The following is a 14845-nucleotide window of genomic DNA, read 5'->3' as shown; positions in this document are numbered from 1 at the left end:
TACTGACCAGCATTTCTAAAAAATTAACTGAATAGAGTAGAAAATAATCAGAGTTAACTGCACACAGTATGGATAAGTATTGCTTCATGAAACTTCAGTTTCAGTCATATGTATATACGTAACGTGTATATACATAGTCATATGTTTGTATGTAGATGTGCACTCATGAATATATGTATGTGCATATGAGTGAGTATTGGGCCACAGTGTAAAGGTATTTCTCATTATAGTTTGTGGCTTTAAAACTTCAATTACCCTGTAATAAGCAGTTGAAACAGTATCAGTTCCCATCTAGTCAATGAATACTTTCTTCTAAGGATCTCCAGAGTGTTCCTTGAGCTCAGCAGACCTGGCAGATATATACAGAAACACTACCAATCAAGCTAAGGTTCTAGCTATGATACTATTCTTTAAGTTGTATATTCAAACAATATGTAAATACATTACTTCCACAGCAATGTCAAGAAGTAGCTTAACTGAAGAGATTGAGGATAAGCTGTTCTTTTAATCCTCAATTAAAAAAAAAAAAAAAAAAAAAAACCCAGAAAGCAAATCTAGCCAGCTTTGTTTTTCACATCCTCTCGAACCAGAAAGTAGCTAGTAAAGACAAAATCTTGTCTAATGTTTTATAAATGTTCAAATACATGAAATCTTTTCCTTTCTATTCACTGATAATTTTATGACATCTAGAGAAAAAAATTAAGTTGTTATGCTTTCAACCTGAAGTTTTGGCAATTTTGTGCCAACGTTGTAACCTGAAGTTATTCTGAACATTTTCATAAGGGAAAAAAATGGTTGCATAAGAAACCTGTATACATTGAATGTGTTCTGAGAACATTTGGCTGATGCTGGGATGTTGGGTTGAAATCAAGATTGTCTTTTTGGACTTCTTTGATTATTCTGTGGAGCCTAGATTCCCCCACCCTCACTAGAAGCCTATGAGTCTATGATGATAAAACTAGTTTCTGAGACATCAAGTACAAAAGCAGTTGGGAGTTGGAATTACCCCTCAGAAATTTGCTGGGTTACAATTAAATACAGGCTTTAAACTCCATCTTATAATTTCAAATGGTCCCTGCCTTTTGCAGTTTATTCTGAGTACTAAGAACACTTTCACTTTGTAGTTAGTCTCCATAATCACTAAAACAGGCTTTCTTAAAGTGTGGTCTTAGACCAGTATTTTCAGTATCCCCCAGGCACTTGTTGGAAATGCAAATTATGGGGTCCTTGCCCACACTGACTGAATCGAAAGTCATTGGGGTGAGATACAGTGATGTGTTTTATCAGTGCTCCAGAGGATGCACACTCAAGTCTGAAAACAGGTGCACTGAGACATGGTCTTTTTTTTTTTCATTGCCAGAGTCAGACAGCAATGACTACTTAAGGGAATATAAGTAGGTTGGTAATGGGCATTCCCACAATGGTGCCAGTTAACTCTACTTAAAGGGTGATTCTGCAATCTTAAGTATTATTTGCATTCATGCCTCTTTCACTCTCTTGCTATCCAATCCTACCCAATCTTTAGGCAATTTTGAACTTATATAAGCAATATTATCAGAAGGTAAGCACAATTTTGATAAATCTAAAATTAATCAATTGATAACGTATTAACATTTGTGATTTTAAAAATAATGTGGCAAGAAAGTAGTTGAAACGAACCCTAAAAAGAAGTCTGGAGGCTATTTGTGAATTTCTATTTTTGCCTTGCAGGATTAGGTACCTTTCAGTGCAGGAACTAGCTCCATTAGCCCATACTGTAAGTCTTCAAATTCATAGAAGCACAGTGCCTGGTCAACAGTAACACCTCAATAAATGTTTGAGAAAGTCAGTGACTAAAAAGAAAAACCCAGATTCTCAATACATAAATACAAATACAAACATCAACTTCCATTCCAAAATACTGAACAATAAGAATGGCTCTAAAAATTTCTACTAAATTTAATCCCAACTTTCACTGTTTAAACTTTCAATAGTCTAATAAATGAGGACTTTATCTGAAACCTAGGATCAGGGTTTAATGTGAACTGTGACACCTCACAGACAATATTAATACTGGGCACATAAAGGATTTGCTTTATCTACATGCATTTGGGGAATATGACCAAATAGATATAATGTATAATCATTAAGAGCTTATCCAAAATTTTAAAAAATAACAAATGACTTTTTTTTTTAATAGATAATATATTCACATGCCTCCCACCTTTTATTCTTCATGTATCCTTCCTAAAGATATCTTTAGGATTGGCTGGGCGTGGTGGCTCACGCCTGTAATCCCAGCACTTTGGGAAGGCGAGGCAGGCGGATCACTTGAGGCCAGGAATTTGAGACCAGCCTGGCCAAAACAGGGAAACCCCGTCTCTACCAAAAAATACAAAAATTAGCCGGGTGTGGTGGTGCATGCCTGTAATCCCAGCTACTTGGGAGGATGAGGCAGGAGAATCACTTGAACCTGGGAGTCAGAGGTTGCAGTGAGCCGAGATCAAACCACTGTGCTCCAGCCTAGGTGACACAGCAAGACTTTGTCCCACCACCCCCCCGACAAAAAAAAATTAGGATATCTTATATAAGCACATAGCATTTTGTGTTTCTATTTGCACACACACACTACTCTTTGCTTTGTCACTCAACAATATGATTTGGAGATTTTTTTCATATAAATGTGTACATACGTGTGTGTGTGCATATATATATACACACACATATATACTGCCTATATACACATATATAAGCATGCTACATAGCATATACATATATACATACACACACACATATATACTGTCTCATTATCTAGGGGCTATATGTAATTCCACTTGAGATAAAAGTACTAACATTTATTTACATATTTCCCTGCTAATGGATAAGGCGGTTTCCAATCCTTTTCTTTTTTGAGACAGAGTCTCTGTCGTCCAGGTTGGAGTGCAATGGCACGATCTTGGCCCACTGCAACCTCTGCCTCCCGGGTTCAAGTGATTCTCCTGCCTCAGCCTCCCAAGTAGCTGGGATTACAAGTGCCTGCCACCAAACCCAGGTAATTTTTGTATTTTTAGTAGAGATGGGTTTCACCATGTTGGTCAGGCTGGTCTCGAACTCCTGACCTCAGGTGATCCACCCACCTCAGGCTCCCAAAGTGCTGGGATTGCACACGTGAAACACCGTGCCCAACCCCAATCTTCTTCTATTGCAAATAAGTCTACCACAAATATAGCTTTTATGTAGCATTTCATATACATAAGAGTATTATCAGTATGATAAATTCCTGGAAGCACACTCACTGAGTCAAAGGATATGTGTATTTTTAATTTTGATAAAAAACTTCCACATTGCTCCCCAATTTTGTGCCAATTTAGATTCCCATCAATCATGACTGAGAGTACCTGTTTCCTTACACACTTAGCAAGGCTTACCAACCTCTTCCGCATTGCTTGTATGGGATGAAAGGTGGTATTTCTTTGTAGTTTATTTTTCACTTCCTTTTCATTGGACTGCCTGTTCTTGTATTTGCTCCGTTTTCGTTATTTTTTTCTGATGGATTTGTAAGAGTGGTCTACATACTTAAAAAATTAGTCCTTTGAGTATAATACCTCAAAACTTTATGCCAGTTTGTTGTTTCACCATTGCCTTTGTTTACTGTGGTTTTCTCAGCAGAATGTTTTCACCATTATATAACTGAGTTTATCAATATTTTCCTTATAGCTTCTGGATTTTATATTATGCTTCCCACTCTAATAATAAAACACATTTTTCTATCCATGTGAAATTAATTTTGATATAAAGACTAATACATGAACCAATCTAATTTTCTTTTATAAAATACTCAGTTGTTTCAAATATCATTTACTTATAATCCATGACTTCTCAACTCACAGGCAATGCCTCCTTTATTATATACAATATTCCTGCACGCATTTGGCCTACTTGGTCTCTAGTCTTTCATTTACCAGTCTATTCATATGCCTAGACAATTGTTTTAATTATTATAATTTTATATACATTGTAATATCTGATAGGTTGTTTCCCTCTATCCCATCCCTCATCACTTTTATTTTTACAAAATTTTCTATACAATTCTTGCAAGTTTATTTACATGAACAGCCTTTCTTGTCAAAAAATCTATTGGCATTATGACTGAGATTATGTTGAAACATTTTATGTTAACTTAGGGAGATTAAATGTTTAATACTGAAATTTCTTATCCAAGAATATGGCATGCCTTTCCAGTTATTCAAGTTTCCCTTTGTGTCCCTGGGGAACTTTAGGTATTTCTTATTCAGGAACTGGATCTTGCACACTTATTATTAGTTTGTTGCCAGGTATTTTTTGTTTTTATTATGAGATCTTTGTTTCTATTATATTTTCTAACTATCTAGAAAAGCTATTGATTTCTTTGTGTATTAATTTTGTGGCCGGGCACGGTGGTTCAGGGCTGTAATCCCAGCACTTTGGGAGGCTGAGGCAGGTGAATCACTTGAGGTCAGGAGTACAAGACCAACCCAGCCAACATGATGAAACCCTGTCTCCACTAAAAATACAAAAGATTAGCTGGGTTTGGTGGTGGGTGCCTGTAATTCCAGTTACTAGGGAGGCTGAGGCAGGAGAATCGCTTGAACCCAGGAGGTGGAGGTTGCAGTGAGCTGAGATTGTGCCACTGCACTCCAGCCTCGGTGACAGAGTGACACTCTCTCTTGAAAGAAAAAAAAATTGTACTGCTACCTTACTAAAATGTCTTATTAGTTGTTATAGCTTTTAATTTCGTTCTCTATGATTTTTATCAAGTATACAATTATATCATCTGCAATTTCTGACCTCTTTACCTCCCTTTGATTTTTACATTTCCTTTCTTTTGCCTAACTGCATCTTTCCTGTAATTTTAAAAGCACAATTAAACATCACATCTTCCTTTCTTATGAGACAGATGAAAAAGTCACTCAAACTTACACTTAGTAAATTTGAAGTGTATATGTAAAATTATTTCTAAGTCTGTAATTAGATTACAAAACTCCTATGTCATGGAATTTACTAACACCAATAGTTACAATCAAATGCCGTAACTAGAGTTTAAAGGAAACCAGATAATTCTGTGGCCAATAAACACAACAACTGGAGTTATGTGTACTGAGAAAGTGGTAATCAAATCACACACTTTGGGGGATGAACTAATATGCACAGGAACATGGAGAAATTCTCTCTCAGAGAACTGACAATTGGTCATAGGCACTGTGTCGTATTTTTCCCCTTTAAATTAAACACACGGACCAGTGGAAGAGGCAGTATTGAAACTTTTTTAGTCTAATATTGACTTATATGTCACTCATAGACTATGATGTATTAATATTTTAATCTGCACCAATGCATTTCATATTTTATCTGGATTATCTAATCTTTATAAGTGAAGCATTAAGTTGGTGGAGCTTTTTTCTTTAAAAATTATGTTAGTTTCAAACTAGTAACAACGTAAAACTTGACTTGTAGACCTAAGGAAGGATCAAGCAAAAGATATATAAGAGGTTGCCTGAGATACAGGTTACTTTAATATTTATAAGTACAATTTTTGAGTATCATTAAACTTTGCTTATCTAGATCTTGTATGACAAAGAACCTAGCTTTTTCTGGCATGTTACCCATACACCTGTGTTCTGAAAAGCTGTTTCAAATACGAAGTAGCTAAAAAATAAAATAATTCATTGTATTTTGCTTTAAAATTCAGAGGAATTCACTGGCTATGCTCAGGAAAGAATGAAGGACCCTGTCATTCTGTTTGTCTTAACCTGCTAGTTTATCAAGATTTCTAGGAGTGGAATGTCTTACAGCTCTAATGGTAAAATTACTGCTTCTAGATCTCATCAGCTTCGAGGCTGGAACAGTGTGGAACTGACTGACAGCTGAATGGAATACAGATGAAGTGATGGGGACTACAAGTCATTCAAAGCCCCATTTTATTAAATGCTTTGAAAATGAGGCCCAGATCCTTCAGTCAATTTATGGTTTAGTGTAGGAAGCAGACAGTTCATGGTACTCTGTCTGAGGAGTTTCATTTGAGGGACTGAGTTGGCCTAGGGAAAAAGGGACACAGGAAAACAGAAAAAGCTAAGATCATAATGGTGATACATGTTTCTGCCAAAATAAGTGGACAGAGGTTTTAAAAAAAATATGAGGCTAACTGTAAAACTCAGTAAATTATTTTAAATAGAAATTAGTTTTTCACATAAAATAAGAACTGTGATTTATGCATAATTTATGCATACTTCTAACTTAAAATTTCTTCTAAGCGTATCTTCATATATGATAATTAAACAGAAGTGTTCATCTCATGTGACTATATTGCTTTTCTGTCTCAATGTAGTCATAACCAATAATCTAATATTATTTCAACATTTTTTCCTCTGGTAAGATAGATGGGCAATTCAGCTCCTTCCAATATAATCATTTCCCTTAAATATAAGGAAGTCCTTCATATACTAACAAGAAACAAAAAGTCTCCAAGACGTAAGATGTGGCATTTTTCTTACCATTTGTGTAAAAAAAATGAAAAAGAGAGGGAGTGAAAAAATATATATTCTGCTTGTATATCCTGCTAGAATATTGCTAGAATAATACTTTAAAAACTTGGTGGCAGGGCATGGTGGCTCATGCCTGTAATCCCAGCATTTTGGGAGGCTGGGGTGGGCAGATTACCTGAGGTCAGGAGTTTGAGACTAGCCTGGCCAACATGGTGAAACACTGTCTCTATTAAAAATACAAAAAATTAGCCAAGCATGGTGGTGGACACCTATAATCCCAGCTACAAGGGAGGCTGAGGCGGGAGAATCTCTTGAACACGGGAGGCGGAGGTTGCAGTGAGCCGAGATCACGCTACTCAACTCCAGCCTGGGTGACAGAGCGAGACTCTGTCTCAAAATAATAATAATAATAATAATAATAATAATAATAATAATAACAATAATAATAATAATTTTAAAAAAAGATAAGAGAGAACTTGGTAATACTGGTTGCCTCTAAGATGAGAACTGGGAAACAGGTGAGAGAGACTCATGTACTTTCTTATATCTTTTGAATGTGCAACTTAAGAATGTATAACTAATTCATATAAATAAATTAAAATTTTAAAATCAAACACATGGCCATTGGTAACACAGAAGCAAAAGAATAAGAAGGTAAAATTATTTTGGAGAGCTAAACATATTTATCCTCTTAGAAAAAGCATTCCCTTACACCAAATTCATAAACATGCCAAGCCAAGAATAAATAAATAAAAGCACTCACAATTCTTAAATGAATTAACTTTCTATTAATTATATAAACTAGGCCAAACTTTTACTTATATAGCAGCAGATGGACTTTCAAATTTTCCTCCAAATAATTAAATAAATTATAACATTTTACATTAATCAAAAGAAGTGGAAACATGAACAATATTAATTTCAACATATTTTTCTTGTGCCTCTTGGTGGGATCTAATTTTAGCAACATTCCATTAACATATATAAATACTAAATGTATATACATAAAGGTGTAAAAATTAACTTTCATATCACAGTCTCAAAAATGATTAATGTAATCTTACTTAAGTATTAAGAAGAATTAAAAAAACTCCACACATAACCATCTAATTATAAGAATAAAAATATTATTTTATGTAAGAGTGAGTAAATAAGGCTTTTTAAAGCAAGTTGGTAATTACTGCATACTCTGGTATAAGATAAATTATGCTGTGATGAGCACCAAAAAAATCACTAACTACATTCACAAACTTTTAATATTCGAGTGAAAAGTATATTCAGTTCCAAAACTCTAAAATTCTATAAATGATGTGATTATATAGAAAAATAACCATGAAAAATACATTAGAACATCAAATGAATGAAAACAGAGGGAAATATTATGCTGATATAGTTAGAAGACAGATGTATAATGAGTTCAGATTTATGACTGTAGCCAATTCTTCTACCTTAACGTCCATGTGTTACTGAAATAGTAGCAATAAACAGATCCCTAACATATTCAGGTCACAACTTAGCTGAACCTATATCCAATGATAATTCAATAAAAATGTTGTAAAATCTTTCTGAAAAGTGCTATTTAATATTATCCACAGGAAATGCCTTTTAAATGTATGTGTATGTATTTACATAAGTAAAAGCATGGATGTATATATCTATATACATAATTATACACACATAGACCATATAAAAGGAAACAGTAAATCAAAGGAGAAGTATTATTTTGACTAAATTTGAATATTAGTAGTTGACATAATGTATTCATCATATAGAATTTTTTACCAAATTAACAAATGCTGACTTTTTAAACTTTTATTTTAAGTTCAGGGTTACTTGTGCAGGATGGGCAGGTTTGTTATACAAATAAATGTGTGCCATGGGGATTTATTGTAATAATTATTTCATCACCTAGGTGTGAAGCCTATTATCCATTAGTTATTTTTCCTGATCCTCTCCCTCCTCCCACCCTCTACCCTCCTCTAAGGCCCAGTGTGTGTTGTTCCCCTCTATGTGTCCATGTATTCTCATCATTTAGCTTCCACTTGTGAGAACATGCAGTATTTGGTTTTCTGTTCCTGCATTAGTTTGCTAAGGATAATGGCCTCCAGCTCCAATCATGTCCCTGTAAAGGACATGATCTCATTCTTTGTTATGGCTGCTTAGTATTCCATGGTGTATATGTACCATATTTTCTTTATCCAGTCTATCACTGATGGGCATTTGGGTTGATTCTATGTCTTTGCTATTGTGAATAGTGATGCAATAAACATATGCATGCATGTGTCTTTATAACAGAATAATTTCTATTACTTTGGGTGTATACCCAGTAATGGGATTGATGGGTCAAATGGGAGTTCTGACTTTAGGCCTCTGAAGAATCGCGACACTGTCTTCCACAATGTTTGAAGTAATTTATACTGCAACCAGAACTGTATAAGCGTTCCGTTTTCTCCACTACCTCACCAGAAAAATGCTGAGATTTCTAAGTACCTTGAAAACTGAAAAACTGTACAATGCATAAGCCAAATATTAAGACATCTTTATGCAATTTTTTTCATTTAAAGTTATAAGAATAAATCATATGCTCAAATAAAATTTTTCTGTTAATGACTCAGAGATTCTTCCAGTATGAGAAAGATGGTGTTAGGTTTTATGTTGAATATTAGACTAAGTAAGAAAAGTGCTAATCATTTTTCTTAGCAGTGGCTTCAATATCAAATCAATTCACTTTTTTTCATTAATATATCTCAAGAAATTGATCTGCACATTAGGATAAACTTTTCGTTGTGGTAAGAAATTATTCCTTAAAATTTTAAATAAAAGTGTTTTTGTATAGGTACAGGTAAATGTAAGAGAGGGTGTCAAGGCAATTATTCTAAGAACTGGAGCAGAAAACTTTGCCACAGGAACTGGGCCAAGTGTTTGGTTTGTGCTATTCCCAAGTACCCAAACACAGCTAGTTTTACATCAACTGAATTAACTGACTATGCATTACACTTACTGATAGTCCCCTAAGGAGTGACCCAAAGGACTATTTCTCAGTCAAGAATTTCGGCCACAGTATAGGCTACTATTGCACAGTAAGTTGCATCAGTCATTCTACAGGTTATATGTTGAACACTAAAGAACAGTAAGGAAAACTGAACTTATATGGTACAGATGGGCTCAGTGTTTGGAAAGAAATGGCTTGAGTCTTGACCAACAAATCTTTAAAGACTGTGTTCATATACAATCTTTTGTATGATTCTACAGTAAATGAAAAATATACATAAACTCAATTAAATCCCATTTAATGACATGGCATCTCCTAAAAAAAAAAAAAAAAAAAAAAAAAACTTGATTTTTAGGAGTGAAAACAACCAAAAATCTATGGTTAGCATTTCTAACATTTGGCAAGAGGCGGATGATACGAAATCTTAAATAGGTTTCACGGGACTTCAACTTTGTTAATTTTACTACAGTAACAGATGTGCAACTGTAAACTGAGAATCACAACCTCACTGTGAGTCAAGCAGATCTTTAGTACAATTGAGAAGGGGATTTAAATCAAATATATTTTTCAATAATCAATTCAAGGTAATACAAAAACACTAGCAGAAGTATATTTAGACAAGTACCACACTATCAATCAATATGGGCTTTGGTGAGATCACTGTGATTTTTCCATGCAAAAGTTACCTTTTTTTTTTAACTTTTGTATTCCTTTTGTTAAAAAGGAAAATTTTCTTATAAAAAAGAAAGCAAAACCAAAAAAAAGAAAAAAATCACCTCAGAAGTTTTATCCTTAACAAAACAACCTCAAATATGAATATTTTTAGTATAAAATTAATATATTCAATTGATATTATAAATTGGTGTTTTGTAAAAGTTTTCAACTATTCCCAGTTTTTATAATTCAGTTACTTTATCTGTTTAATTTATCAGTTAGTATAATAAAAATCACACATCAAATTTGTATAATGGATAACTTAAGGAGTAATGCCACCTTTCATACCTACATAGAAAGTGTATTCCTTATAAAAACAAAATAAAAGAAGAATCAAACTATAAAGGTTAGCAATGCAACTATATTTACATGAGCTGGATTAAACAATTTGGTTAATTTAGTGAGAGAGAGAGCAAGTAAATTTAGTAAACCCACATCCAGTTGATGCAGATGTTAAACAGGTATCAGAATCAGCATGAAGGCAAGAAGGAACACCTAGAGGAGGTAAGGTAGGAAAGGAATGGGGTTTCAAAGGATATGTTAGAATAAGAGAGGGTGGATGAAATGAAAGTGGGAAAGGCAAATTTTGCCCCATTTTTCAGTTTTCCTAAGGCCTTGATAAGTGGTATTTTCCTTTCACTGAAAATAATTTTCTAGGTGGCCTATAGGAGGAGTGCTATATACTACTGCTACCTTTTTCTATCTCTTTTCTTTTTATGTTGAAGATATAGTTATTTTTACATCTAGAATATTTTATAATTCCTTTGTAAATATAATGGTTCTAAAGTAGGAGGAAATTATGAAATCATTTAGTCTAACCAACGCCTTATTTTATTGATAGGGGAACTGAGATCCAGAAAAGCTATGGTTTATTAGTAGCAATTCCCTTGCTTCTAATCAACATATATATACTGGTGTGACTAAAAGGTTTAAAATACTGTATTTAATATTATTAAAAGCAAGAGACAATAAACACACATAAGAAATGCTTCAAATTTACAAAGAAAATATTACAAAAAGGAACTCTCCGCTCAGAAGAGCTAGTCATCTGTTCTGATGTTAGCAACAAATAGTGAATTAAAATCAAGAGTTTTTAAAAAATGAATTAGGGAAAAGGCACTGAATGATGAAAGTAGGAACACAAGAAATTACTACAAATATACAAAGGATATACAAAGTACTTACCAAGCACATATAATATCCTGGAGAAAATCCATAAAATGAGAAATATAAAGTTTCTCATATTACTATTTTCTCCCCAATTTATTTCTATCTCTATTTCATTGCAAGAACAAACTATATGATAAGCTGATAAAATGGGATACATCTCCTTAATTCAAATCCCCAGCACCCTTTTATATGTAACACCTAGAAAATCTATTCCATTGCTGCTTTAGCTATGTGGTTCTAAATGACCATTCTCATATGCTTAGCTGAGGTGAAAAACAGAAGTTCAGGCTAGAGTTTGATGATATCAAATTCTGCAAAACTTTCTATGACTATTTATTTCTATTACATCATTTCAGTACATTAAAATACATTGTGTTGGCCGGGCTCAGTGGCTTACATGCTTGTAATCCCAGCACTTTGGGAGGCTGAAGAGGGTGGGTCACCTAAGGTCAGGAGTTCAAGACCAGCCCGGCCAACATGGTGAAATTCCATCTCTACTAAAAAAAATACAAAAATTAGCTGGGCATGGTGGCATGTGCCTGTAGTCCCAGCTACTTGGGAGGCTGAGGCAGGAGAATCACTTGAACCCAGAAGGAAGGGGTGGCAGTGAGCTGAGATTGCACTACTGCCACTCCAGCCTGGGCCACAGAGTGAAACTTCATCTAAAAATAAAAACAGAAAAAACCCCACAAACAAAGAATAACCCAATGTGTTAAAATAAATATATTATTAAATTTAACTTAAATATGTATGTTCCTAAGACTAAGATACTATTCACTCATATCTATGATCAGAGCCAACACAAATATTTTTCATCTGAATCACCTATACTAATGCTTCCTAAAGTATCTCTCTGGTGGAATGCAACATGAATTTACACATGACACGTGGGTAAATATTTTTAATTTTACTATTTAAACACTGATTTCAATATGTATTAGGAAAAAATTACACACAATTTTCTATTTTAAAGGTGAGTCAACTTAGAAAACATATTAAGTTAGTAATAATACAGTTGGCATGAGAATATGGCAAAATTTACATATTTAAGGTTTGGGAAATGCTGGCTTACATAATGTAACTTCTCTGGGGATGAGCTAGCATAAATATTATTGTTGAAAGATGTGAAAATTCCAAGCTAAATTATATTTTATTCTCTGTATTACTGCCTGGCTTTTATCTCATAAAGAAAGCATAATACGAAAGTGAGTTCTTTCTATATAAATTTAAGATATTTTACTGATGGAAGACAGCTTATTAAAACCAGCAGTTCAATGAGCAAAACTCACCTTTCTAATTTGCCAGTAAAATTAAAAACTCTAATTCACCTGATTAGAGGGCATACATATCAGTAGCATTCTGCATAATACTACATATACTATATTCTGCAAACTATCACAATATTAAAACTATCTAACACATTCTTGCCCCAGTCCCATCTGTGTTGTTCTTTTCCCTCTATAAAAGGAAATGTTCATTAGAGACTATTAAAAGCTAAATTAAACTACCAAAAACTCAAATACTTACTGTCGCTGGGGAGGCCCGAGTTGTGTGTGTCACTGAGTGACCAGAATTCTCCATTGAGTTGCCGATCAGATAGGTTCCTCCAGAGCTGCTGATGAGTTGTCCTCCTGTGACGCCCATCTGAATCCCACCAGTGCCCACCATACTGTGGGATGAGACCACGGTAGTCACCTGGGCGGAACTCCCTTGAGTATCAAAGTAATTCCCTCCAGTGTTTTGGCTGTACATCTGCGTCTCTGTGTAAGGATACGTTGTTGTTCGGCTTTAGAAGAAGAAGAAGAAAAGAGAAATTTACTAGCTTATTTATGTCATCTTATTAATTTTTTTCCTAATATGAATGTAATTGAAACATATTGGTTGGCTTAGCCCTTGGAACATGGCAAGTTTTGCATTTTGTACAAAACTTCATTCCCAGAAACAGTTCGATTTACTTTTCAAATTAAGGGTTCACCCATTTAAATAAGTACCTCAACTAGTTCTGTACTACAGAGATTTTGCCCTCTCCTGGTGCCTACCTCCAGCATATAAATAAGCTCAGGTCTCTTCCCTCCAAGAAATCTTGCTGAACAACTTCAATTGCTTATAAAACGTACTACAAATCCCAGTTTTAGAAAAGCTGGAACCTGGAATAAGTAGTAGTAGTGTGAGTAGTTGACTTAGCTCCTACTTTGCTAATATTCAGACTACTTAACATTTCTGGGTGAGTCCCAGTAAACCTCCATGACTAAAGGAGCTAGCATGGATCTCTTTCTTACCTCCACAAAGATCTTAAGCAAACAGTTTACTCACCTTGGACCCTAAGTCCCTCCCTCATCTCTCTCTATCACTTCACACTTAAGCTCCTCCTTTATAAGATGACTATTCCAACTCTTCATGTCCTCACTTTCCACTTTCCAACAATTACAGTCAAGCTTCTGCCCTTAGCCTTTCATTAAAACTGCTTTTAATAAGGTCACTTGTGCCCACAGCTAAATACCAAGCTAAAAGACTCCTGTCAGTCCTTATCTCTTGTGACCTATCTATAGTAAGACACTGTTGGCCCCTCCATGTTACCCTTTCCCTCCCTTTTCTGTTCTGATTAAGCTTATTTGATTCATCTATTTTTATTTTCAATTGACTATAACTTCAATTTTAAGTGGATCTTTTTAACTTTTTATTTTAAAATACTAAGTTCTCAAGAAGTTATAAAAATATATGTAGAACATGTTTTAAACATTCAAATACAAAATAGAAATTTCCAGTTCTTTTGCTATTATCTTCAGTGCTACCTCCTAAAGCTAGCCATTCCTGAGAGTTTGGTGTGTATGTTTTCAGATATGTCCTATATGTATCTTAAGGTCTGGATATCTTAACCTCTTTTGTCCCTTAGTTTCTACAGCCCTTCTTTTCCACTTTTTGCTTTTTACCATAACCTCTCAAGAGCCTTTTGGAATCTCCAATTTTTCTACCACATCATCAAATAGTAATATTTTTCTGAGTTTTCTATTTTGAGCTCTTATTTTTATTTAGATCAAAGACTTTTACTACATACAGTACTGTATAATCATTTACACGCTCTTAGTAAACAATCTTACGTAAGTTGGTATCACTGCTCTCTTTACTTCCTAGTTGTACTTTTAAGAATATTAAATCTGGGTTTCTAACAGCCAAGTGGTCATCACTACTCAGAACTCCTATGAAATATGGGAGGCTGTGTAAAATGTAACATATGATGAGATTCCTTTCCTCTCTTGTTCTTTCTTCCACACTTCCGCTTCTCAGTAGAGGGCAGCACCACCATCCTCAGCGTTGGAAATTATTGATTACTCTTCCCTCTGACTGACATGAGTTGCTGAGTCCTGTCAATTTTATCTTCTAAATAATTTTCCAATTCTCTTTTTCCATTATCATACACACTACTTTAATTCATAATGTTCTCTATTATACAGGCTGAGAATATCTTATC

The 14845-nt window shown here is 34.3% G+C and overlaps 1 protein-coding gene across 4 annotated transcripts in view; it reads right to left on the bottom strand.

Annotated features, from left to right (window-relative positions):
- Positions 1-14845, bottom strand: part of RFX3 (regulatory factor X3) — a 311034-nt gene that overhangs the window by 100119 nt on the left and 196070 nt on the right. For all 4 annotated transcript variants that reach the window (XM_023213193.1, XM_023213190.1, XM_023213191.2 and 1 more), the window contains one exon: positions 12904-13162. In XM_023213193.1, coding sequence (XP_023068961.1) covers positions 12904-13162 — 259 coding nt within the window. The remainder of the gene's footprint in view (positions 1-12903; positions 13163-14845) is intronic.

This window comes from Piliocolobus tephrosceles, chromosome 14 (assembly GCF_002776525.5).
Source record: "Piliocolobus tephrosceles isolate RC106 chromosome 14, ASM277652v3, whole genome shotgun sequence".
NCBI classification, from domain to species: Eukaryota; Metazoa; Chordata; class Mammalia; order Primates; family Cercopithecidae; genus Piliocolobus; species Piliocolobus tephrosceles.
This window is presented reverse-complemented; position numbering and strand designations above follow the sequence as displayed.